General features: G+C 46.3%; 1 protein-coding gene across 4 annotated transcripts in view; it reads left to right on the forward strand.

Annotated features, from left to right (window-relative positions):
• LOC130333476 (uncharacterized) overlaps positions 1-20,485 on the forward strand; it is a 43,145-nt gene extending 22,660 nt beyond the window's left edge. Inside the window, exons 2-3 of one of the 4 annotated variants that reach the window (XM_056553846.1) lie at positions 4,972-5,001; positions 19,666-20,485. In XM_056553846.1, the coding sequence (XP_056409821.1) occupies positions 4,972-5,001; positions 19,666-19,683 (48 nt within the window). In that variant the 3' untranslated portion in view covers positions 19,684-20,485. Of the gene's footprint in view, positions 1-4,302; positions 4,333-4,971; positions 5,002-7,746; positions 7,839-19,665 lie in introns of those variants that run through there. The other 3 variants (XM_056553845.1, XR_008875653.1, XM_056553848.1) reach the window with 3 other exon arrangements.
• The last annotated feature ends 4,873 nt before the right edge of the window (positions 20,486-25,358 follow it).

Raw genomic sequence — 25,358 nt, forward strand, 5'->3', positions numbered from 1 at the left:
AAAAACCGGGCAACGCCGGGTACTCAGCAAGTGTGTAATAAAGGTGGCTGAGCTGGGTGTATTGCCATAACGACAGAGGATTTGAAGGTGTATTAATTAGCACCTCAGGCATTGTCTTCATGGAAGATGACTGAAGGACCTGTGAGAACAGAAAAGTAAAGCCCCTCAGTCTACCTTAAAAATTATCCCTGGCTGGTGAGAAGTCAGGGTTTCCCAGATAGGAGTCAACAGGCCACTGGGACAAAGTAAACCCACTTTACCCCGATACGTAGTACAAACTTGCAGTAATACCTGTACCAAGGGAAAGCTAGCAAGGTAGGAACCCGACTAGTAGGAATGACATACTCACGGGATAGCTGTAAGCATAACAAGTTAGAGAGGATTTGAAGCAAGCCCACAGTTTAGAAGCTGAGTGATCAAACCAGTGTATAATTCAAGAGAACACTGCTGTTAAGTAATAACAAAAAGAATCAGGCCCCAACCTCCTGTCCACTTTGATCTAATCATAGTAAGGTGGGCCAGTCTATTGCACAAAGAGCCCCAGATATATCATATGAAAAGTCTGGTCAACATACCAAAAAAGGAGATACAAAAGATGAGGCAGAAGGGTCATCTTAAAGGGGTACACCTCTAAACATCTTATCCCCTATCCACGATCTCTGTGCAGCACCTGCGTTCGTTTAGAATGCTGGGTGTGGGCAGCGGGGTTGTGATGTCATGCCACACCCCCTCAATGCAAGTCTATGGGAGGGGGTGTGGCGGCAGTCATATCCCATCCCATAAACTTACATTGAGGGGTTGTGGCGTGATGGCATGAGGGGCGTAGCCGTGACGCCACGCCGCCGCACCTAGCATTTGGAACAAAATATTCAGAATGCTGGGGCAGCGGAGTTACTTCTTTAACCCCTTAAGGACTCAGCCCATTTGGGCCTTAAGGACTCAGACAATTTTATTTTTACGTTTTTGTTTTTTCCTCCTCGCCTTCAAAAAATCATAACTCTTTAATATTTTCATCCACAGACTAGTATGAGGCTTGTTTTTTGCGCGACCAGTTGTCCGTTGTAATGCCATCACACCATAAAATGTATAGCGCAACCAAAAAAAATACTATTTCTGTGGGAAAATTAAAAAGAAAACCGTAATTTTGCTAATTTTGTAAGGTTTCATTTTCACGCCATACAATTTACGGTAAAAATTACATGTGTTCTTTATTTTTTGGGTCAATACGATTAAAATGATATCCATAATAACATACTTTTCTATTACTGTTGCGCTTAAAAAAAATCGCTAACTTTTTAACCAAAGTAGTACGTTTAAAATCCCCCTATTTTGAAGACCTATAACTTTTTCATTTTTCCGTACAAGCGGCAGTATGAGGGCTCATTTTTTGCGCCGTGATCTGTACTTTTTATTGATACCATATTTGCTTATATAAAACTTTTAATCCATTTTTTATTAAATTCTTTTGAAATAAAATGTTATAAAAAAGCTGCTATTTTGATATTTTTTTTAATGTTAATGCCGTTCACCGTACGGTATCATTAACATTTTATTTTAATAGTTCAGATATTTACGCAGGCGGCGATACCAAATATGTATATAAAATATTATTTTTAACATTTTTGGGGGGTGAAATAGGGAAAATGGGACAATTTACGTTTTTATTGGGGTAGGGGGTTTTTCACATTTTTTCACTTTTTTTTAAACTTTTATTTTTACACTTTAGGGGACTATTTATAGCAATTATTCGATTGCTAATACTGTTCAGTTTTATGTATAGGACATAGCACTGATCAGTGTTATCGGTCATCTTCTGCTCTGGTCTGCGGGAAAGCAGATCAGAGCAGAAGACTCCGGGAAGGCAGCGGAGGCAGGTGAGGGGACCTCCGTCTGCCATGCTGGATGATCGGATCACCGCGGCAGCGCTGCGGGCGATCTGATCATCCATTTTAGTGACCGCGATGCTGCAGATGCCGTGATCTGTATTGATCACGGCATCTGAGGGGTTAATAGTGGACATCCGCGGGATCGCGGATGACTGCCATTACTGGCGGGTCCCTGGCTGCGATCAGCAGCCGGCACCTGACGCACATGATCCGGGCATCGCTCCGATGCTCGCGGTTATGCTTAGGACGTAAATGTACGTCCTGGTGCGTTAAGTACCAGCTCGCCAGGACGTACATTTACGTCCTGCGTCGTTAAGGGGTTAAGGATGTTAACCCGACCTATCCATGAGAAGTCTATCCCACTTTCAAACTTTAAAAGAGACCTGCAACTGATCGAAGTTCAATTCATAAATCCGGGGCATGTCATTAGGGACTTGAACTCCCAGAAACGAAATAGAAGAGGACTTCCAAGTGAAACGTAAAGTTCGGCACAGAGGGAATGTGACTGCTGAGCCCAAGGAGACATCCAGGGTCATGTTCTTGGATAGATAAATCTTGTAGTTGCTAAAAACTGCTGTATTCAGCAATGACTAAGAACACAGCCGGCAAGAAGGCCTCCGAACAAGTAAGATACAACAAAAGATGATCGGCAAAAGCCCCTGATGCTCCATCACCAGAATGCATAATAGAGGCAACAAGGAGCAACCTTGCCTAGTGCCATTTTTGATATTTTGTGAATCGGACAGCACCCCATTAATTCTTATTCTAGCCTGGAGTGACTAAGGCCAATTTGAGTAAGATCTTGACACTTGGACCGCCAATCCACCCTATCAAAGACCTTCTTGGCATACAAAGATAAAATCATACAAGGCTTGTGAGCAGTCTGCACATGCTGGATCAACAAGGAGTTCTTTAAGGTGTTGTCTCGAGCCTCTCTAGAGGGAACAAATTCCATTTGATCCGGAAGGACTAGGTGAGTAAGCAGAGGCTCAACAGCAGAGCAAGCATCTTGGCAAAGAGCTTAGCATCAACATTAATTAAAGGAATCGGGTAGTAGCTCTGACATATTTGGATCCTTTATTGGAATTACCACAATAAATGCACGAAGGAAGCAGGGGGAGTCATTGGAAACCACATTAAAGGTTAAAAGAAGACTAGGAGATACCGTATTTTTCGTCATATAAGACGCTCCGGCATATTAGACGCACCTAATTTTATAGGATAAAAATCTAGAAAATAAAGATTCTGAACCAAATACAATGTAAAGTATAGGACAGTGATCTTTAACCTGCGGACCTTTAAAAGTTGCAAAACTACAACTCCCAGCATGTTGGCTGTCCGGGCATGCTGGGAGTTGTAGTTTTGCAACATCTGGAAGTCCGCAGGTTGAAGACCACTGGTATAGGAGGTAGTACTCACGTGTCCCCGCCGCTCCGGACCCATCACCGCCCGTCAAAGCTGCCCTGGATGTCGCCCTCCATCGCTGTCGCCGCATCCCCGGGGTGTCCAAGTCGCTCCGGACCGTCTCGGCTGCCCGGTATCCTCGCTCTCCGTCGTCGCCATGATGCCGCTACGCACGCCGCTCCTATTGTATGACGGGACGGCGTGCACGACGACGTGATGACGACGAAGGAGAGCGCCGGCCATGCAGGGGATCCCGGCACGGAGCAGACACCGAGGAGGCAGGTAAGGTCCCTCCCGGTGTCCTGTAAGCTGTTGGGGACGCCACAATTTCACCGCGGCGGTCCCGAACAGCCCGACTGAACAGCCGGGTTAGTGTCACTTTCCCTGCAGACGCGGCGGTCAGCTTTGATCGCCGCATCTGAAGGGTTAATACAGGGCATCACTGCGATGGGTGATGTCCAGTATTAGCTGCGGGTCCCGGCCGTTGATGGCCGCAGGGACTGCCGCGATAGGTGTGTATTCGCCGTATAAGATGCACCAACTTTCCCCCCCCAGTTTTGGGGAAGAAAAAGTGCGTCTTATACGGCGAAAAATACGGTAAGTCCTGCTAGAGCACCTTATAAAATGTGGCAGTATAGCTGTCCGGGCAAGGACCTTTACCAGACGGCAAAGAAGAACTTTATAGATCATGCAAGCCAGACATATTTTATTGTTGTATATATAATGGGGAGATTTATCAAAACCTGTCTAGAGGAAAAGTTGCTAAGTTGAACACAGATTGAATCAGATTGCTTCTTTCTTTTCTGAAAAGGCCTCTGAAAAATGAATTAAGCGATCTGTTTGGTTGCTTTGGGCATCTTGGACACTTTTCCTCTGGACAGGTTTTGATAAATCTCCCTCAATGTGTCTGAATCTGTCTTGAAGACAATACATCAGGCCTCTTATTGTGCTCCCGGCAGCAGGTAATGTCTCAAAATATTGTAACGCTTCTGATCCCGTGACTTGCTTGCAGCCTATCGCCATCTGAAGAGGAAGTTGCCGGAACTCCCTAACAAGTCTATGTGATTTATGGCAATTCAGTCGACAGATTGTGATAGTCTGCAGGGAAGTCACAGGTCAGAAGTGACCTCGATATTTTCAGACATTCTGCTCCTGGGAGCTCGATTCTTGGTATCCTGAAAAAATATATTCCATTCTGAATTGCACACTGAATAAATGATGACTTAAATCTGATTGGTTGCATCGTTAAAATCCCTTCTTTTATATGTGAGGCCTATTCTGTGCAGAGCTTTTGAGCATGGGTACATTTTACCAAAAATAATTAGAACAATTTTCATGGTTATGTTGAAACTGTTTTCCTTGTTTACCAGTAGGAGTCTCCCAGAAATGCTTCAATTTTGACAGGTGGGGCACATTAAAAAAAACAAGCATTAGATACTGTAATTACAGCATTTGTACTATGAAAAAAATAACAGAAATTTTACAAATGGTGTTGCTTTTTTGTCATTGTAGCAAGGTACCTTGGAGTATGATCAGTGTTAATTATAGACTGATAATTTAATTAGGCAGACATATTGATGGATTATTTTTTGAGTTTTCAATGTTTTACATAACAAAGAACAGAATATTATGGTAAGTGTTAATATTTACTTTATGTTAATTTTAGTCTTTCTGCCACCAGAAAAATGCAAATATTAACTATACAACACAGGTAAGAAGATGTGACTGTTCTTCTTTATATATATATATATATGTGTGTTTTGGAATGTTGCCAAATATATACACTGCTAAGGTCTAGACATCGATTCCTCAACCATAGTTTACTTCCTGTTTTTGTAAGAGGTTATAGTATTGTGGCACCTGTGGTACATTTTTCTCCCAACAAAAAAGTTACACAATAACAAAAGTTTAGATATTACATTTTCTATGAGAGTTCTGAAACTGACAACATTTTGTCCTGCTGACATTTTATTGCAAAAATACAATTGGTCAGCAAAAGCAAGCCCTCATATGGCTCTGTGGATGGCAAAATTAAACAGTTATGGTTCCTAAAAGGGGAGGAGGCAAAAATGAAAACATAAACTTGAAAATTGACTCAAGACCAATACCTGCTGTGTCCTTAACCCCTTCAGGACACAGGGCGTACAGGTATGCCCTGACGTCCTGGTACTTAAAGGGGTACTCCGCCCCTAGACATCTTATCCCCTATCCAAAGGATAGGGGATAAGATGTCAGATAGCCGGGGTCCCGCTGCTGGGGACCCTGGGGATCGCTGCTGCAACACCCCTCTATCATTACTGCACAGAGCGAGATCGCTCTGCACGTAGTGACGGACAATACAGGGGCCGGAGCATCGTTACGCCACGGCTCCGCCCCTAGTGATGTCAGGGCCCGCCCCTGTCAATACAAGTCTATGGGAGGGGGCGTGGTCGCCACGCCCCCTGCCATAGACTTGCATTAAGGGGACAGGCCGTGATGTCTTGAGGGGTGGAGCCATGACGTCACACTGCTCCGGCCCCTGTATCGCCCGTCATTACGCACAGAGCGAACTCGCTCTGCGTAGTAATGATGGCGGGGTGCCGCAGCAGCGATCCCCGGGGTCCCCAGCAGCGGGACCGCGGCGATCTAACATCTTATCCCCTATCCTTTGGATAGGGGATAAGATGCCAGGGGTGGAGTACCCCTTTTATGACATAGGGCACACCTGTACGCCCTTGGCATTTCCGGTCACTGCTGCACACGGGGCAGTGATCGGAACGGGATGGCTGCTGATATCTATCAGCAGCCATCCCGGCATATCGCCTGGGGGGGTCCTGAGACCCCCCTTGTCGGTGATCGCCGTGATTCGCCGTTCGATTCCTGAAGGATAGGAGTGAGGTGGGTACCACCTCCTTCTATCCCCTATGATTAGCTGGTCAGGACTGACCGGCCAATCGCAGGGCAGGGGGGGGGGTTAAAGTTGAAATCCTCTGCTCTGCCCGCCCCTGGAAGTCCGGGCAGAGTGGTGGGAAGATAGCGGCGGGGGCCAGAGTGAGGGGGGACTGGCGATCGAGGTGGGGGACCGGCGATTGTGGCAGGCAGCAGTGGGACCGGCGGCAGTTAGGCGGAGGAGGTGGCGCAGAGGCAGCAGTGAAGATCAATGGTAAGTGATCTTCACAGCTGCCTTCTAGGAGTTGCCAAACTATAACTCCCAGCATGCCGACACAGACTTTGGCTGTCTAGGCATGTTGGGAGTTGTAGTTTTGCAACATCTTGAGGGCCACAGTTTGGAGACCACTGTGTAGTGGTTTCCAAACTGTGCCCTTCCAGATGTTGCAAAACTACAACTCTCAGCATGCCCAGACAGACAGTCCAGGCATGCTGGGAGTTGTAGTTCTGTAACATCTGGCCCTTCAGATGTTGTAGAACTCCCAGCAGACTGTCTGGGCATGCTGAGAGTTGTAGTTTTGCAACATCTGGAAGGGCACAGTTTGGAGACTACTATACAGTGGTGTCCATACTGTAGCCCTCCAGATGTTGCAAAACTACAATTCAAAGCATGCCCAGACAGCCAGGCATGCTGGGTATTTTAGTTCTGCAACATCTGGCCCTTCAGATGTTGCTGAACTACAACTCCCAGCATGCCTGGACAGTCTGGGCATGCTTGGAGTTGTAGTTTTGCAACATCTGGAGGGCCACAGTTTATAGACCACTACACAATGGTCTCCAAACTGTTCTCCTCCAGTTGTTGCATAACTACAACTCCCAGCATGCCCTTCGGCTGTCCGGGCATGCTGGGAGTTGTAATTTTGTAACAACTGGAGGCACACTGGTTAGGAAACACTGAGTTAGGTAACAGACTACAGCAGTGTTTCCGCACCAGTGTACCTCACGTTAGGGCTGGGCGGTATAACGGTTCATACCGAACACCGAAATGTTTGTGCTGCATGATATGAATTTTAACCCATACTGCAATACCGGTTTGGCCCCTCCCCCTCGGGAATTAATGAATTATCAGCCCAGCGCTGCGCTGTCCCCATTGGGGTAAATACTCACATATCACCCGCAAGCGCTTCCCTCCTGGTCCTCCTGTTTGTTGCGGCCTGCCGGCGCTGACACTCTATACTGTTCGGTATCCCTATGCCCGGGCTGCAAAAAATAAACAAAATAAACTTTCATTCACCTCCTGTTGGTCCAGTACTGGCCTCACCTGCATCCTGGGGACGGAAACGTTGGACAGCCGTCAGCCTATAACCGGCCGCAGTGATGTTCCACCTCGGCCGGTGATAGGCTGAGCCCACTGTCATGTAAGTAGCCGGCTTCTTTCATGACAGTGGGCTCCGCCTATCACCGGCCGATGCGGAACATCACTGCGGCCGGTGATAGGCTGACGGCTCTCCGACGTTCCCGTCCCCAGGAAGAGCGTAAGGCCGACGTCAGAACATGCGTTAAAGTTTATTTTGCTTATCTTTTGCAGCCCGGGCATAGGGATACCGCACAGTATAGAGTGTCAGCGCCGGCGGCCGCAACAAACAGGAGGACGAGGAGGGCAGCGCCTGCGGGTGATATGTAAGTATTTACCCCGATGGGGACAACGCAGCTGTTACACCGAGCGCTCCGGGTCCCTGCTCCTCCCCGGAGCGCTCGCGGCGTTCCTCTCTCTGCAGCGCCCCGGTCAGACCCGCTGACCGGGAGCGCTGCACTGACACTGCCGGCGGGGATGCGATTCGCATAGCGGGACGCGCCCGCTCCCGAATCGCATCCCAAGTCACTCACCTGTCCCGGCCTCTGGCTGTCATGTCCTGGCGCGCGCGGCTCCGCTCCTTAGGGCGTGCGCGCGCCAGCTCTCTAAGATTTAAAGGGCCAGTGCACCAATGATTGGTGCCTGGCCCAATCAGTCTAATTAGCTTCCACCTGCTCCCTGGCTATATTACCTCACTTCCCCTGCACTTCCCTGCCGGATCTTGTTGCCTTAGTGCCTTGAGAAAGCTACTACTGTGTTTACCCATACTGTGTTCCTGACCTCCTGCTATTTCTATAGACTACGAACCTTGCCGCCTGCCCCGATCTTCTGCTACGTCTGACCTTGCTTCTGCCTAGTCCTTCTGTCCCACGCCTTCTCAGCAGTCAGCGAGGTTGAGCCGTTGCCAGTGGATACGACCTGGTTGCTACCGCCGCAGCAAGACCAGGTGAAAACAAGTAGCAACCCTAGAACCAGTCCACCGACACGGTCCACGCCAATCCCTCGCTGACACAGAGGATCCACATCCAGCTAGCCGAATCGAGACAGCAGCGCTGGGCTGATAATTCATTTAGGAGGGGGGGGGGGGGGGGGAGAAGTAAATACCGTTATATACCGTTGAACCGCCAAAAGTTAAAATGTGAAGCACATTTGGTCATACTGCCCAGCCCTACCTCATGTTGTTGCAAAACTACAACTCCCAGCATGCATTGACAGCCGAAGGGCATGCTGGGAATTGAAGTTATGCAACAACTGGAGAAGAACAGTTTGGAGACCACTGTGTAGTGGTCTCCAAACTGTGGCCCTCGACCATATGTTGCAAAACTTCAGATGTTGCCGAACTACAACTCCCAGCATGCCTGGGCAGTCTGGGCATGCTTGAAGTTAAAGTTTTGCAACATCTGGAGGGCCACAGTTCTGAGACCCCTACACAGTGGTCTCCAAACTATTTCCCTCCAGTTGTTGCATATCTACAGCTCCCAGCATGTCCTTCGGCTGTCTGGGCATGCTGGGAGTTTTAATTTTGCAACAACTGGAGGCACACTGGTTGGGTAACAGACTACCGCAGTGTTTCCCAACCAGTGTGCCTCCAGCTGTTGCATAACTACAAATCCCAGCATGCACAGTCTGTCAATGCATGCTGGGAGTTGTATTCTTGCAACAGCTGAAGGTCCCCCCCCCCCCCCCACGTGAAGGTACATTCACATGAGCAGGGGTTTACAGTGAATTTTTCCGCTTTAAGTTTGACCTGTGGAAAATTTTCTGCTGCAGCTCAAACTCCCAGCGGGAAACTTGCTGTAATCCCCCGCCCTTGTGAATGTACCCCAAAAACACCACACTAAACTAACACAAAATAAAGAGTAAAACACTGCATATACTCACCCTTACACTGATCTCCCCCAGCTGTTGCAAAATAACTCCCAGTATTGCTGGACAGCCATTGACTGTCCAGGCATGCTGGGAGTTTGCAACAGCTGGAGGCACCCTGTTTGGGTAACACTGTCGTAGGGTCGTATTTTGGTGGAGGAGGCACCATGCTGGTTCCCCATAGGTGTTTGACAAATTGTCATTAAAGTTGGAATGTGAAAATGAAAAATTTTTTTTTTTCACTAAAATGATTGTGTTACTCCAAATTTTTCTTTTTCACAAGGGGTAATTGGAAAAAAGCCCCCCAAAATTTGTAACACGATTTCTTCTGAGTATGGAAATACCACATATGTTGATGTTAAGTGCTCTGCGGGCGCACTAACATTTACAAAGCCCCCATGCTGCCAGAACACTGGGCCCCCCCACATGTGACCCCGTTTTGAAAACTACACCCCTCACAGAATGTAATAAGGGATGCAGTGAGCATTTACACCCCACAGGTGTCTGACAGACTTTTTTGAACAGTGGCCATGAAAATTAAAAAAAAAAAATTTCATTTGCACAGACCACTATTCCAAACATCTGTCAAACACCAGTGGAGTGTAAATGCTCACTGCACCCCTTATTACATTCTGTGAGGGGTGTAGTTTCCGAAATAGGGTCACGTGTGTGTGTATGGCGGGGTCCACTGTTTAGGTAGCAGGGGGGCTTTGTAAACGCACATGGCTCCCGACTTCTATTCCAACCAAATTCTCTCTCCAAAAGCCCAATGGCGCTCCTTCTCTTCTGAGCCCTGTTGTACACCTGCAGAGCACTTAACATCCACATATGGGGCATTTCCATACTCAGAAGAAATGGGGTTACAAATTTTGGGGGGCTTTTTCTCCTATTACCCCTTGTAAAAATGAAAAATTCGGGGTAACACCAGCATTTTAGTGAAAAAAATCTAATTTTTCATTTTCAAGTCCCACCTTAACAAAAGTTTGTCAATCACCTGCAGGCTGTTAAGGATCACTATACCCCTTGTTATGTTCCTTGAGGGGTATAGTTTCCCAAATAGTGTGTCATGTGTTTTTTTTTTCTGCTGTTCTGTCTAAATGCGACATGCCCCCCCCCCCCCCCCCCCAAAGATCTTGAATTTTCTCCTCCACCTTGCTGCTATTTCTGTGAAACACCTAAAGGGTTAGCAAACTTTCTGAATGTCATTTTGAACACCTTGGAAGGTGCAGTTTACGTAATGGAGTCCTCCATTATGGGGTATTTCGAGCATAAAGTCACTCAAATTCACTTCAAAACTGAACTGGTCCCTAAAAAATTCTGATTTTGAAATTTTCGTGAAAAGTTGAAAAATCGATGCTATACTTTGAAGTCCCCTAATGTCTTCAAAAAGTAAAAACATGTCAACTTTATGATGCAAACCTAAAGTAGACATATTGTATATGTGAATAAATATATAATTTATTTGGAATGTCCATTTTCCGTACAGGCAGAGAGCTTTAAAGTTAGAAAAATACAGATTTTTCAACTTTGCCATGAAATTTTGGAATTTTTCACCAAGAAATGTTGCAAGTATTGACGAAAATTTTCCACTAACATACAATAGAATATGTAAGGAAAAAAGTTATCAGAATTAAATTCATAAGTAAAAGCATCCCAGAGTTGTTAATGCTTAAAGTGACAGTGTTCAGAAATGTAAACAATGCTCTGGTCCTTAAGGTCATAATGGGCTGTGTCCTTAAGGGGTTAAACAGCAACTGTTAGTAGTACTCCGTTCATTCTAGCCTTTAGTGTTATACGGTTCTGGTAGATTTAATATTGTTCCGCAAACAACTTCAGTACTCATTGTGCCGTCTCCTCTGCCACCTAGAAAGCCTGTTGAATTTACATGTATTTAGCCTGTAGTGTTATACGGTTGTGGTGCATTTAATATTGTTCGACAAACACCTTCAGTACCCATTCTGCTTTCATCCCTGCTATGCAAAAAGCATGTTAAAGTTACACATATTTAGCCTGTAGTGTTATATGGTTCTGGTGCATTTAATATTGTTCCTCAAACACCTTCAGTACTCATTGTGCTTTCATCTCTGCCACGCAAAGTTCAAAGCATTGCAGCTTAGATTTGACAAGTAGGTTGGTGGAAAAATTACCTAAAAAGGATAAAAGTAACCCCAAAAAAACATGCCTGGAAAACAAGTTTGTGGATATGGTAGAGGGCAGATAACCCCCGCCATGTTGTCTGCCAGTAGGAATGTCCCTAGCAGTACTAGTACAGTTAGCGGCAACAGCAGCTAGGTGTGGTGTGGCAGCTGCGTCGGCCATCCCTAGTTCTCACCGCCTAAGATAATTAATGTGGTTTCACAGGATGTTATGGCTTTACTGGAATATTTCTGTCATACGACTTCTGAGGAGGAAGACAATATGACGGTGAGCCTCCGGTAAGTGGATTTCTTGACGTCTACAATCACATGGGGAAGTGAAAAGGTCCATCCTAGAAGCTTTGCTTCCTCATCTCTGGCTTTGCCCCCCCCCCCCTCCCTATTACTACTCAGAAGGATAGCACTAACCACGAGGAGTTGTGTGGGGGCAGTCAAGTTTTGGAGTGTGTTGGTGAGGTGGTGGAAGTAGAATCAGTGGTCGAGCCCAGCACAAGCGGGACTGGTGTTGGTAGGCATGGTGGAGATACTGTAAGGCTTCGAGGTGGCTATGCTGAGGGGGAGCAAGGAGCCCAAGAAGTCCATGCAGAGAGGAGTGGCGTGGAAGATAAGGAGTTTGATGTTGAGGATGATGTGATGTTGGACAGGACATGGGAACCACCTGGGCATGAGCTGACCTGTTTAGAGCAGTAGGGTAGTGGCAGTGCCAGCGAAGAAGAGCGTAGCCGAGGTAGGGGAAAAAACCTGTGAAACGTAACAGGCGTAGGGCTGCTGGTCTGATGAGCTCAGGTGATGTCAGCGCTACTGCCTGTTCAGGTTTCGGTAAAAAACCACACAGGTCAGGTGGTGCATTCCCTGTCCGATTATTCTCATGTGCGGAACTTCTTTTCCACCTTACCTGATGCAGAGAACGCGGCAATATGTTGTCTCTGCAAACAGAAAGTAAGCCGTGGCCAGGGTCCTAGTGTAGGAACTATGTCTCTACGTGTTATGGGCTCTCTCCTATTATCTCTGGCTCCGACAATTGCGGGGCGGGATGCTCCCGCACGCGTGTCCCAGGCGTTGCTATGGGTAACTCTCCGGCTGTTCTGTCCGGCGGTGAGCGCACTCCTTCTACCTGTCTCGGTGGCTCCGGGACTCGCTATGCGGAACGTTGCCCGCATGCGCGCCCCGGGCATCCCCTCACCTCTCTCTGTCCCCCGGTGTGTCTTCTGCTCTTCATTGCTGGCGCACACACCATCCTTCCTTAGGGCACGCGCTGGCATTACTAGATTTAAAGGGCCGATACGCCCTTAATTGGTTCCCTGCTGGTGGAACCTATATTAGTCCGGCACCTCCCTACCATGGTGCCGGATCTTTGTGCTTAGTGCCCTAGAGAAAGCGTTACTGTGTGCATTCCATATTAGTGTTTCTGACCTCCAGCTTGTGACCTGACTGCTCCTTTGCCTCCTGCCTACTTACCTCCAGCTTGTGACCTGACCTTGCTCCTTTGCTGCCTGCCTCCTGACCTTGTGCCTAGGATCCAACTACGCATCCTTGCAGCCAGCCTTCTGACCCGTGCTTCGTCTGTCTACGCTTCATTCTCTGTGCCAAGTTACATCTGGTAAACCTGTGTGGACAGATCGTGCCAGGGGTAGCGACCTGCCGCAGCAAGTTCATCCCGCTTTGCGGCGGGCTCTGGGGAAAACCAGTGGCACCTTAGATTCCGCTCCCTGGTACTGTCCTGCCATTGTCCACACAGGACAGCGGATCCACTTCTCCATATACGGTTAGACCGTGACACCACAAGGCCACGTGAAACAGTCGAGACGCCCCACAACGCCGGCTAAACGCTACTTCTGCTACTGATGATCCTCCAGATCCCTCGCAACTGTTTTACACCCCACGGGGAAGAGCGTATCTCATTCTCCTCCTACCCCACTCGCTGCAAAATATAGCGCTGCCATGCTGTGTTACACCTGCTGAGCCTCCACATGGTGGAGGAGCTGCTGCTCTGTCTGCAACAAGAGGTTTCACACTGGATCTCAAGTCGTGAGTGGAAATTGGGAAACATTGTCAACGATAAGGGCACAAACATCGTCAAAGTGCTGTGTCTAGGTGCTAAACGTTTCTTGGCAACTTGTCCAGGTGTCAAGCCAGTGGTGTCTACGTGCAGGTAAATTTGCGTTCGGTATAACTGTTCATATGCTTTTAAACATGGCTTGCTTCACCTGCAACATCAAAACGCTCTTCCACAACACCACCTTATTTGCAACGTTCCAACATGGTGGAACTCCACTTTACGCCTGTTGGACCGCCTCTACCAGCAGCGAAAAGCAATGACTGACTTTTTTATACAACAGCAAGACAATTTCTGAAGCCAGTGTGATTAAGAGCTATGGGATTGGCAGCTAATCAGGAACATTTGTCACATGCCAAGGCTGCTGGCTAAATTAAAATAGATTTTTTTTTTGCCAACCTGCTACTTCCAGCCAGGCCTGGACCGCCTGGCTGGCTGGGGCAAAATTTTGCAGGATACTACAACTTCCTCCAGTAAACCACTACATGTTGAAGGTTTGCTGTTGCAACTGGCCAAATTTTAAATTATTTTAATGGTTTCTCAACCGGCTGCTTTATGCAGGCTACTACAACTTCCTCGGGTAAACCTTTCTGACATGCTGAAGATTGCTGTTGCAACCTCCCTGCAGCCAGCCAGGCCTGGGTCACTTGGCTGGCTAAAATTTTAATAAATTTTAATGTTTTCTCAACCTGCTGCTTTATGCAGACTACTAGGACTTCCTCCAGTAAACCACTCTGACATGCTGAAGGTTGTTGTTGCAACCTCCCTGTAGTTTCAGCCAGGTCTACGCATACACCACCAAAGCATGTCAGCATCACCAGTTCAGGAACCATATAATTGAATTTTAATTTTAATTTCAAAATTTGAAAAAAACTTCATTGAAACATTATAACATTTTCAAACCCCCACCTTTCTGCTTCTACCAGTCCGCCAGCTCCTGCTCTACGCTGTTGACATAACTCCGCCATTTCATGCTGTATACGCTAGTAACATCAGTCAGGATACAGCAGGATACTACAAGTAACACCAATCCACCATCACACTACTTTCAGCCAGGCCTACACATACACAAACCATCATCCACAAAAAAAGGATAGCAGTAAAAGCAAGATTTAGATAATTTTGATTAATATATTCCACAAATTTGTCGGAGAAAATATAAAATTCTCTTCTCAGTAAATTATAAAAAATATTCGCAGAAGATGGAGAATATTTTGCCCCATTGACACTCCATCTTGAACCACCAAAATGGGAGCACCCTATGCAAGAAACTGAATAGTATGCAACCAGTGCCTCCTCCTGATCTGTCAGTGAGTCAGAATGTAGAATTGTTTGCTACAGTTCTACCACCTATACCAATGATAATGTTCGTATAAACTTCTCACAGTCCCAATACTTGTAAAGCTTTAAAGTTTCTTATCTGATTTGCTACCCTTCATTTGTTCCCATTTATTTCCTGTTTTCTAAGTTTCTTAGAATAACTGTGTGTGAAGTTTTTTTTTTTTTTGAGTCTATTCTTATGTTTTGTATTCTGCAAAACACATTAAAGGCACATTTAATGTTTTATGTTGTTGAGGTTTCATGTTCAAAACTAGGCATGACAGAAGTTTTATGAACAGCCATGCCATAGGGATGGATACATCTTCATATGAGAAGTCATTGCTAGATGTGTTATACTATAATATATTTTAAAGTTTGTTTTGGTCCCTGAGAATTGATCTTGGACAAAGGGGTTTGCTTCATATTCACTCATTAACCTCTTAAGGACGCAGGGCGTATGGATACGCCCTGCATCCCGAGTCCTTAAGGACGCAGGGCGTATCCATATGCCCGTGGGAATTCCGGCCCCCACCGCTAGCCGGTTGGGGACCGGAGCCGGATGCCTGCTGAAATCGTTCAGCAGGCATCCCGGCATATCGCCCAGGGGGGTCATTATGCCCCCCCATGTCGGCGATCGCCGCAGATCGCTGGACAATTCAGTCCAGCGATCTGCGGCGATTCCGGGTCAATCGGGTCTCCAGTGACCCGGTGACCCGGAATTACTGGCTGTTCGGGGCCGTCTCTGACGGCCCCGAACAGCCAGAGCCTGCAGGGGTGAGGAGGCACTGATGCCACCTCACGATCGCCCTGATTCGTCGGCCGGATTACCGGCCGACCAATCAGGGCGCCTGCTGCGGGCGTCACTCCCGCACCCGCTCCGCCCCTCTTCCGGAGGGCGTGAGCGGGTGCGGGAAGACGACCCCGGGTGCTGGGGACCCCGATCCCCGGCGTCCATGTTGGGATCGGGGCCCCAGGAGCGACGGCGGCGGCGAGGGACAGTCCAGCGATGAAGCAACAGCAGGAGGTGAGTTACAGCCTCCTGCTGTTGCTTAGCAACAGCTCCCAGCATGCAAAAAGGGCATGCTGGGAGCTGTAGTTATGCAACAGCAGGAGGCAGACCACCACAACTCCCAGCATTCCCTTATGGGCATGCTGGGACTTATGGTTTTGCAACAGCTGGAGGCACATTATTTCTATGGAAAAGTGTACCTTCAGCTGTTGTATAACTACAACTCCCAGCTTGCACAAACAGCTAAAGTGCATGCTGGGAGTTGTAGTGGTGCATCTGCTGGTTGCATAACTACAACTCCCAGCATGCCCGTTTGCTGTCGGTGACTGCTGAGAGTTGTAGTTTTGCAACAGCTGAAGGCACACTGGTTGTGAAACTTAGAGGTTTTTTTTTTTACCTAACTCAGTGTTTCACGACCGGTGTGCCTCCAGCAGTTGCAAACTACAACTCCCAGCAGTCACCTTACACCATGCACCGTACATGCTGGGAGTTGTAGTTTTGCAACAGCTGGAGGCACACTGGTTTTGAAACACTGAGTAAGGTCACAAACTCCGTGATACATAACCAGTGTGCCTACAGCTGTTGCAAAACTAAAACTCTCAGCATGTACAGTCTGTCAGCGCATGCTGGGAGTTTTAGTTTTGCAACAGCTGGAGGTCCCCCCCAATGTGAATGTACAGGGTACACTCACATGGGCGGAGGATTACAGTAGGTATCGGGCTGCAAGTTTGAGCTGCAGCAAATTTTCTGCAACAGCTCAAACTGCCAGCGATAAACTACTGTGAACCCCCGCCCGTGCGACTGTACCCTAAAAACACTACACTACACTACCACAAAAAATAAAATAAAAAGTAAAAAACACTACGTATACACATACCCCTATACAACCCCCCTCCCCTCCCTAATAAAAATGAAAAACATCTGGTACGCCATGGTTTCCAAAACGGAGCCTCCAGCTGTTGCAAAACAACAACTCCCAGTATTGTCGGACAGCCGTTGACTGTCCAGGCATGCTGGGAGTTTTACAACAGCTGGAGGCACCCTGTTTGGGAATCACTGGCGTGGAATACCCCTATGTCCACCCCTATGCAAGTCCCTAATTAAGGCCTCAAATGCGCATGGCGCTCTCACTTTGGAGCCCTGTCGTATTTCAAGGCAACAGTTAAGGGTCACATATGGGGTATCGCTGTACTCGGGAGAAATTGGGCTTCAAATTTTGGGGGGTATTTTCTGCTTTTACCCTTTTTAAAAATGTAAAGTTTTTGGGAAAAGAAGCATTTTAGGTAAAAAATTTTTTTAGTCGTGAAACGCCTGTGGGGTATTAAGGTTCACTTAACCCCTTGTTACGTTCCCCGAGGGGTCTAGTTTCCAAAATGGTATGCCATGTGGGTATTTTTTGCGGTCCTGGCACCATAGGGGCTTCCTAAATGCGGCATGCCCCCAGAGCAAAATTTGCTTTCAAAAAGCCAAATGTGACTCCTTCTCTTCTGAGACCTGTAGTGCGCCAGCAGAGCACTTTTCACCCCCATATGGGGTGTTTTCTGAATCGGGAGAAATTGGGCTTCAAATTTTGGGGGGTATTTTCTGCTTTAACCCTTTGTATAAATGTAAATTTTTTGGGAAACCAAGCATTTTAGGTACATTTTTTTATTTTTTTTTACATATGCAAAAGTCGTGAAACACCTGTAGGGTATTAAGGTTCACTTTACCCCTTGTTACGTTCCCCGAGGGGTCTAGTTTCCAAAATGGTATGCCATGTGTTTTTTTTTTGCTGTCCTGGCACCATAGGGGCTTCCTAAATGCGGCATGCCCCCAGAGCAAAATTTCCTTCAAAAAAGCCAAATGTGACTCCTTCTCTTCTGAGACCTGTAGTGCGCCAGCAGAGCACTTTTCACCCCCATATGGGGTGTTTTCTGAATCGGGAGAAATTGGGCTTCAAATTTTGGGGTGTATTTTCTGCTATTACCCTTTTTAAAAATGTAAAACTTTAGGGAAACCAAGCATTTTAGGTAAAAAAAATTTTTTTTTTTACATATGCAAAAGTCGTGAATCACCTGTGGGGTATTAAGGTTCACATTACCCCTTGTTACGTTCCCTGAGGGTCTAGTTTCCAAAATGGTATGCCATGTGGGGTTTTTTGCAGTTCTGGCACCATAGGGGCTTCCTAAAGGTGACATGCCCCCCAAAAACCATTTGACGCTCCTTCCCTTCTGAGCCCTCTACTGCGCCCGCCGAACAATTAACATAGAAATATGAGGTATGTCCTTACTCGAGAGAAATTGGGTTTCAAATACAAGTAAAAGTTTTCTCCTTTTTACCCCTTGCAAAAATTCAAAAATTGGGTCTACAAGAACAAGCGAGTGTAAAAAATGAAGATTGTGTATTTTCTCCTTCACTTTGCTGCTATTCCTGTGAAACACCTAAAGGGTTAAAACGCTTACTGAATGTCATTTTGAATACTTTCGGGGGTGCAGTTTTTATAATGGGGTCATTTATGGGGTATTTCTAATATGAAGACCCTTCAAATCCACTTCAAACCTGAACTGGTCCCTGAAAAAAAGCGAGTTTCAAAATTTTGTGAAAAATTGGAAAATTGCTGCGGAACTTTGAAGCCCTCTGATGTCTTCCAAAAGTAAAAACTCATCAATTTTATGATGCAAATATAAAGTAGACATATTGTATATGTGAATAAAAAAAAAAATTATTTTGAATATCCATTTTCCTTACAAGCAGAGAGCTTCAAAGTTAGAAAAATGCTAAATTTTCAAATTTTTCATCAAATTTTGGGATTTTTCACCAAGAAAGGATGCAAGTTACCACAAAATTTTACCACTAAGTTAAAGTAGAATATGTCACGAAAAAACAGTCTCGGAATCAGAATGATAACTAAAAGCATTCCAGAGTTATTAATGTTTAAAGTGACAGTGGTCAGAATTGCAAAAAATGGCCGAGTCCTTAAGGTGAAAAAGGGCTCAGTCCTTAAGGGGTTAAAGACTACAAAGTAGAAAGCTCTTTGTTAAAAATTGTAAGTGTATTGTCCCTCTGGCACAGACACCTGACTCACTAGTACATGACTTTTTCTCATCGCCAGCCTCTATCTTGTGTTGACCACTTTATTTTAAAATGCATATCCTTTATGGCATATTAAATAATTGAAACTATGTGTACACACGTGGTATCTACAAAGCCAAACAGATTAACTCAAAAGTGTAAACTCTGAATGTTTTTTCCCAACATGCCAATTTCAACTGGGCCCTGAAAGTTGTTTAAAATGAATCTAGGCGTAGGCAGTGCTGCTACAGATGGGTAGAATATGGGTAAGGTAAATAGTAAACTTCGCCTTTGTTATTATTAATTACGGTTTATGTGTTTATGTGCTTTATGTGTAAAGCTCCCAGTGAAAATGGAATTGAAATTAAAAAGTGACCACTTGTTATTAGAAACTTGTTTTGCTTATGTCTGGGTTCTTACAGAAAGTTCCGGTCTGTTCCAAGGCTTTTTTGTTGTTGTTTTATCTTTGAAAATCTCATCTAGTTTTTATTCTAAACCTGTAGGTCTATGGAAAATCACTTTATTAACTCATTACCTTTAGAGTTCCTGACATTGCTGTGTTTTGTTTGACCAAGGCTGCCTAGTGTATTCATAAAAATATTGGAAATGCAAAGTACCTATTAAGTGATTACATAATGCGTCATGCTTCAGAATTCTTCCTCAAAGATCCTTTGTTCTCCATTTTTGTTTTCCAGATTCTCTTTTACTCTTGAAATATTTCCTTGTCGTTCACAAAAAAATCTCAAGAACAGTGAGAACATGCTCTTCTTTTTCTTTAACAACTGCAGCTTTCACATGACAACATTTAACTTTTTAACAGTGAGACATTTAGGTTTACTATTGCAAGTATTGTTATTCGCCCTGTTTGTATTGAATTATCTTTTCGTAGTGATGCTATGCTCCGTTTACATCATGCCTGTAATGTATGTTCGACATTCTAGTAACAAATTGAAGGGATAAATAATATAATTGGTAACCAAAGAGCCTAAAATAAATTCCAGAGACATTAGAGGTGAACTCCAAGGTCAAGGTGCATAAGTTTGAGATCGCACCACCTGGCTGTTTGAGTCAAAGTGGACGTAATGGAAGAAAACCGAGGAAGACACCACTGTTAAAAGCAAATCATAAAAAAAACTAGACTAGAATTTGCCAAAATGCATATGGACAAGCCAAAAAGCTTGCTTCTGGGAGAAAGTCTTTTGGACTGCTGAGACAAAACTGGAGGTTATTGGCAAGTCATATCTATTTTATGTTCAAAGGTAAAAAATGAAGTATACAAAAAAAAAGAACACTGGGGGAGATTTATCAAAACCATGTCTAGGGGTGGAGTACCCCTTTAAGAGGAGTGGGCCAAGATACCTGAAGACAGTTGCAGAAATCTCTTTGAGAGTTAAAGAAATCGTCTGATCGCAGTGACAGCCTCAAAAGGATGTGCAGCAAAATATTAAGTTCAGGGTACCATCCTGTCTAGATTCCTTATTTTCTTTTTCAAAATGATTCTGTTGAACCACAATTCAAAAGCAATACCTTTTTTTTTTATTAACCCCTTAAGGATGCAGCCCTTTTTCACCTTAATGGGGTACTCCGCCCCTAGACATCTTATCCCCTATCCAAAGGATAGGGGATAAGATGTCAGATCACCGCGGTCCCACTGCTGGGGAGCCCTGGGATCCCCGCTGTGGCACAGCGCTATCATTACAGCACAGAGTGAGTTCGCTCTCTGCGTAATGACGGGCGATACGGGGGACGGAGCAGCGTGACATCATGGCTCCGCCCCTCGTGACATCACGGCCCGTCCTCTTAATGCAAGTCTATGGGAGGGGGCGTGACGACCGCCGCGCCCCCTCCCATAGACTTGTATTGAAAGGGGCGGGCCGTGACGTCACGAGGGGCAGAGCCGTGACGTAACGATGCTCCGTCCCCTGTACTGCCCATCATTACGTGCAGAGCGAACTCGCTCTGTGCTGTAATGAGACCGCGGTGCCGCAGCGGGGATCCCAGGGCTCCCCAGCAGCGGGACCTCGGCGATCTGACATCTTATCCCCTATCCTTTGGATAGGGGATAAGATGTCTAGGGGCGGAGTACCCCTTTAAGGACTGAGCCCTTTTTCGCAATTCTGACCACCGTCGCTTTACGAATTAACAACGCGAAAACGCTTTTACCGAATATTCTGATTCTGAGATTGCTTTTTCGTGACATATTCTACTTTATTTTGGTGGTAAATTTTCGGCGATAAAATCCCCAAATTTCATGAAAATTTTGCATTTTTCTAACTTTGAAGCTCTCTACTTGTAAGGAAAATGGATATTCCCAATAAATTTTATTTTTCTTCACAAATACAATATTTCCACTTTATGTTGGCATCATAAAATGGACATATTTTTGCTTTTTGAAAAAATTTGAGGGCTTCAAAGTAAATGTCATGAAAATTGCTAAATCTGAAGGGACAGATGTTACAGAACTACAACTCCCAGCATGCCTGGGCAGTCCAGGCATGCTGAGAGTTGTAGTTTGGCAACATCTGGAGGGCTACCGTTTGGGCACCACTGTAACAGTGGTCTCCAAAATGTGACCCTCCAGATGTTGCAAAACTACAACTCCCAGCATGCCCAGACAGCCTTTGGCTGTCTGGGCATGCTGGGAGTTGCAGTTTGGCCTTCCTAGTGGTTGCCACAGTAAAGATCGTTTTACTTTCACTTTCAATTCCCCCCCCCCCCCCCCACCGTCGCTTCCCTACCTTAGCCAGGATCCAGCAGTCTTCAGCGAAGATCGGGGGGTCCCCAGGCATCTTCTTTGCAGGTACCCGGCCTCCATCTTCTGTCCATGTTCCCCTCGACATCCAGGGGTGGGCAGAACGGGGGATTGCCATAGCAACCCACTGTCCTGCTCTGCCATTGGTCAGAATCAGTTCTGACCAATGGCAGGGGATAGGAGGAGATCGCAGCACTGTGACCTCACTCCTAGCCCTCAGGATGATCGGGGCTGTCTCTGACAGCTCCGATCATCGCTATTTTCCGGGTGATCAGGTCACCAGAGACCCGATCAGCCCGGAATAGCAGAAAATCGCATGTCTGAATTGACATGGGATTTTCTGCGATCGCCGACATGGGGGGGTCTCAGGACCCCCCTGGGCAATGTGTCGGGGTGCCTGCTGAATGATTTCAGCAGGCATCCCGGTCCGGTTCCCAACCGGCTAGCGGCGGGCACCGGAATTCCCACGTGCATACGCCCCACGTCCTTAAGGACTCGGGATGCAGGTGCATACGACCGGAGTCCTGAACAGGTTAAGTTGTTTCAGGGAGCAGTGTTTTTTTTTTTTTTGTCTTTAACAAAACGGTACCATCAATTTTGTTCGCAGACTTCAAAAGACAAACCTATGTAAAAAAAAAAAAAGGTGTTCTTGTAAAATATGTTTGGACAGTATACCTGTTTTTCACTGCATTTAAAATAGCAGCGAATTATGCTTTTTATTATAAAGAATCCTGAAAATAATAAAGTATACTGCACTTTTTTACAGTAAAAACCAGTGACAGACACATGTATTATATACAGTATATACTTTTGACAACATACTGAACGTGATGTGGACGAGTGTTTCGTGTAATAGCATGTTTGGTTTTCCTGTGTATTATATATCTGTAAAAACAGTTCAGGTGTCATAGATAAGCCACACACATTAGTTTGAATCATTTGACTGAATGCAAACAGAATGTAGGACTGGAGAGAGTGAGGCTGTTTTGCTACATTATAAGCACACCTATCAGCCACAATATTGAAATGATGACATTGAAATGAATAGCATTAATTATTTCATAACAGTGACACCTGTCAAGGGTATACCTAGACAACTGGGTCATAAAATCTCCAAAAATCTCCAAAATGTTTCCAGTATATATGTGTAATTTAATGGGGGTTTTTTTTGTCTGAAGTTTGCAGTAGTTTCTAAATTCATGAAATGTGTCTTTTCATGAAAAAGTTGCAGAGTTGCAAGTTTGCCGCATGGTTGGACCACTCTTCCTTTGCAAACTGCTCCAGGTCTCTCTTATTGGAAGGGCGCCTTTTCTCAACAGGAATTTTAAGACCTCTTCACAGGTTTTCAATGGGATTTAGATCTGGACTCATTGCTGGCCACTTCAGAACTCTCCAGCGCTTTGTTGCCATCCATTTCTGGGTGCTTTTTGACGAATGTTTGGGGTCATTGTCCTGCTGGAAGACCCAAGACCTCGGACACAAACCCAGCTTTCTGACACTGGGCTGTACAGTGCGACCCAAAATCCATTGGGAATCCTCAGATTTCATGATGCCTTGCACACATTCAAGGCACCCAGTGCCAGAGGCAGCAAAACAACCCCAAAACATCATTGAACCTCCACCATATTTCACTGTAGGTACTGTGTTCTTTTCTTTGTAGGATTCATTCTGTTTTCGGTAAAAAGAATGATGTGATTTACAAAAAAGCTCTATCTTGGTCTCATCTGTCCACAAGATGTTTTCCCAGAAGGATGGCAAAAAAAATTCCAAATTCCAAAATAGTGTATTTCACTTCACATCATGAAAAAATAAGTCCGATCAATACAAAAATGGTACCGCTAAAAACTTCAGATCTTGGCACAAAAATGAGCCCTCATACCTCCCCATACGCAGAAAAATAAAAAAAGTTATAGGGGTCAGAAGATAACAATTTTAATCGTATACATTTTCCTGCATGTAGTTATGATTTTTTTCAGAAGTACGACAAAATCAAGCCTATAAAAGTAGGGTATCTGTTACGCCTAGCGCTCCGGGTCCCCGCTCCTCCCCGGAGCGCTCACGGCGTCTTTCTCCTTGCAGCTCCCCGGTCAGTCCCGCTGACCGGGAGCGCTGCACTGTCATGGCCGTTGGGGACGCGATTCGCACAGCGGGACGCGCCCGCTCGCGAATCGCGTCCCAGGTCACTTACCCGTTCCCGTCCCCTGGTGTCATGTGCTGGCGCGCGCGGCTCCGCTCTCTAGGGCGCGCGCGCGCCAGCTCCCTGAGATTTAAAGGGCCAGTGCACCAATGATTGGTGCCTGGCCCAATTAGCTTAATTTGCTTCCACCTGGTCCCTGACTATATCTAACCTCCTCCCATGCACTTCCTTGCCGGATCTTGTTGCCCTTGTGCCTAGTGAAAGCGTTTTGTGTGTTTAAAGCCTGTGTACCAGAACTTCTGCTATCTCCCCTGACTACGAACCTTGCCGCCTGCCCCCGACCTTCTGCTACGTCCGACTTTGCTTCTGCCTACTCCCTTGTACCTCGCCTATCTTCAGCAGTCAGAGAGGTGACCCGTTGCTAGTGGATACGACCTGGTCACTACCGCCGCAGCAAGACCATCCCGCTTTGCGGCGGGCTCTGGTGAAAACCAGTAGTGGCTTAGAACCGGTCCACTAGCGCGGTCCTCGCCATCCCTCTCTGACACAGAGGATCCACTACCTGCCAGCCGGCATCGTGACAGTAGATCCGGCCATGGATCCCGCTGACGTCCCTCTGCCTTACATCTCTGATATCACCACGGTGGTCGCCCAGCAATCCCGACAGATCGCCCATCTAACCCACCAGCTGTCGGAAGTATTCACCATTGTGTCGCAACTTCAGCAGCAATCATCTCCTCCGCCAGCTCCTGCACCCCTTCCGCAGCGAGTGGCCACTCCTAGCCTCCGCCTGTCCTTGCCGGACAAATTTAATGGGGACTCTAAGTTTTGCCGTGGCTTCCTTTCGCAATGTTCTCTGCACTTGGAGATGATGTCGGACCAGTTTCCTACTGAAAGGTCTAAGGTGGCTTTCGTAGTCAGCCTTCTGTCTGGAAAAGCTCTGTCATGGGCCACACCGCTCTGGGACCGCAATGACCCCGTCACTGCCTCTGTACACTCCTTCTTCTCGGAAATTCGAAGTGTCTTTGAGGAACCTGCCCGAGCCTCTTCTGCTGAGACTGCCCTGCTGAACCTGGTCCAGGGTAATTCTTCCGTTGGCGAGTACGCCATACAATTCCGTACTCTTGCTTCTGAACTATCCTGGAATAATGAGGCTCTCTGCGCGACCTTTAAAAAAGGCCTATCCAGCAACATTAAAGATGTTCTGGCCGCACGAGAGACTCCTGCTAACCTGCATGAACTCATTCATCTAGCCACTCGCATTGACATGCGTTTTTCTGAGAGGCATCAAGAACTCCGCCAGGAAAAAGACTTAGATCTCTGGACACCTCTCCCACAGTCTCCACTGCAATCTGCGCCTAGGCCTCCCGCCGAGGAGGCCATGCAAGTGGATCGGTCTCGCCTGACCCTGGAAGAGAGGAATCGCCGTAAGGAAGAGAATCTTTGTCTGTACTGTGCCAGTACTGAACATTTTTTGGTGGATTGCCCAATCCGTCCTC

The sequence above is a fragment of the Hyla sarda genome, unplaced genomic scaffold (assembly GCF_029499605.1).
Source record: "Hyla sarda isolate aHylSar1 unplaced genomic scaffold, aHylSar1.hap1 scaffold_411, whole genome shotgun sequence".
Classification (NCBI taxonomy): Eukaryota; Metazoa; Chordata; class Amphibia; order Anura; family Hylidae; genus Hyla; species Hyla sarda.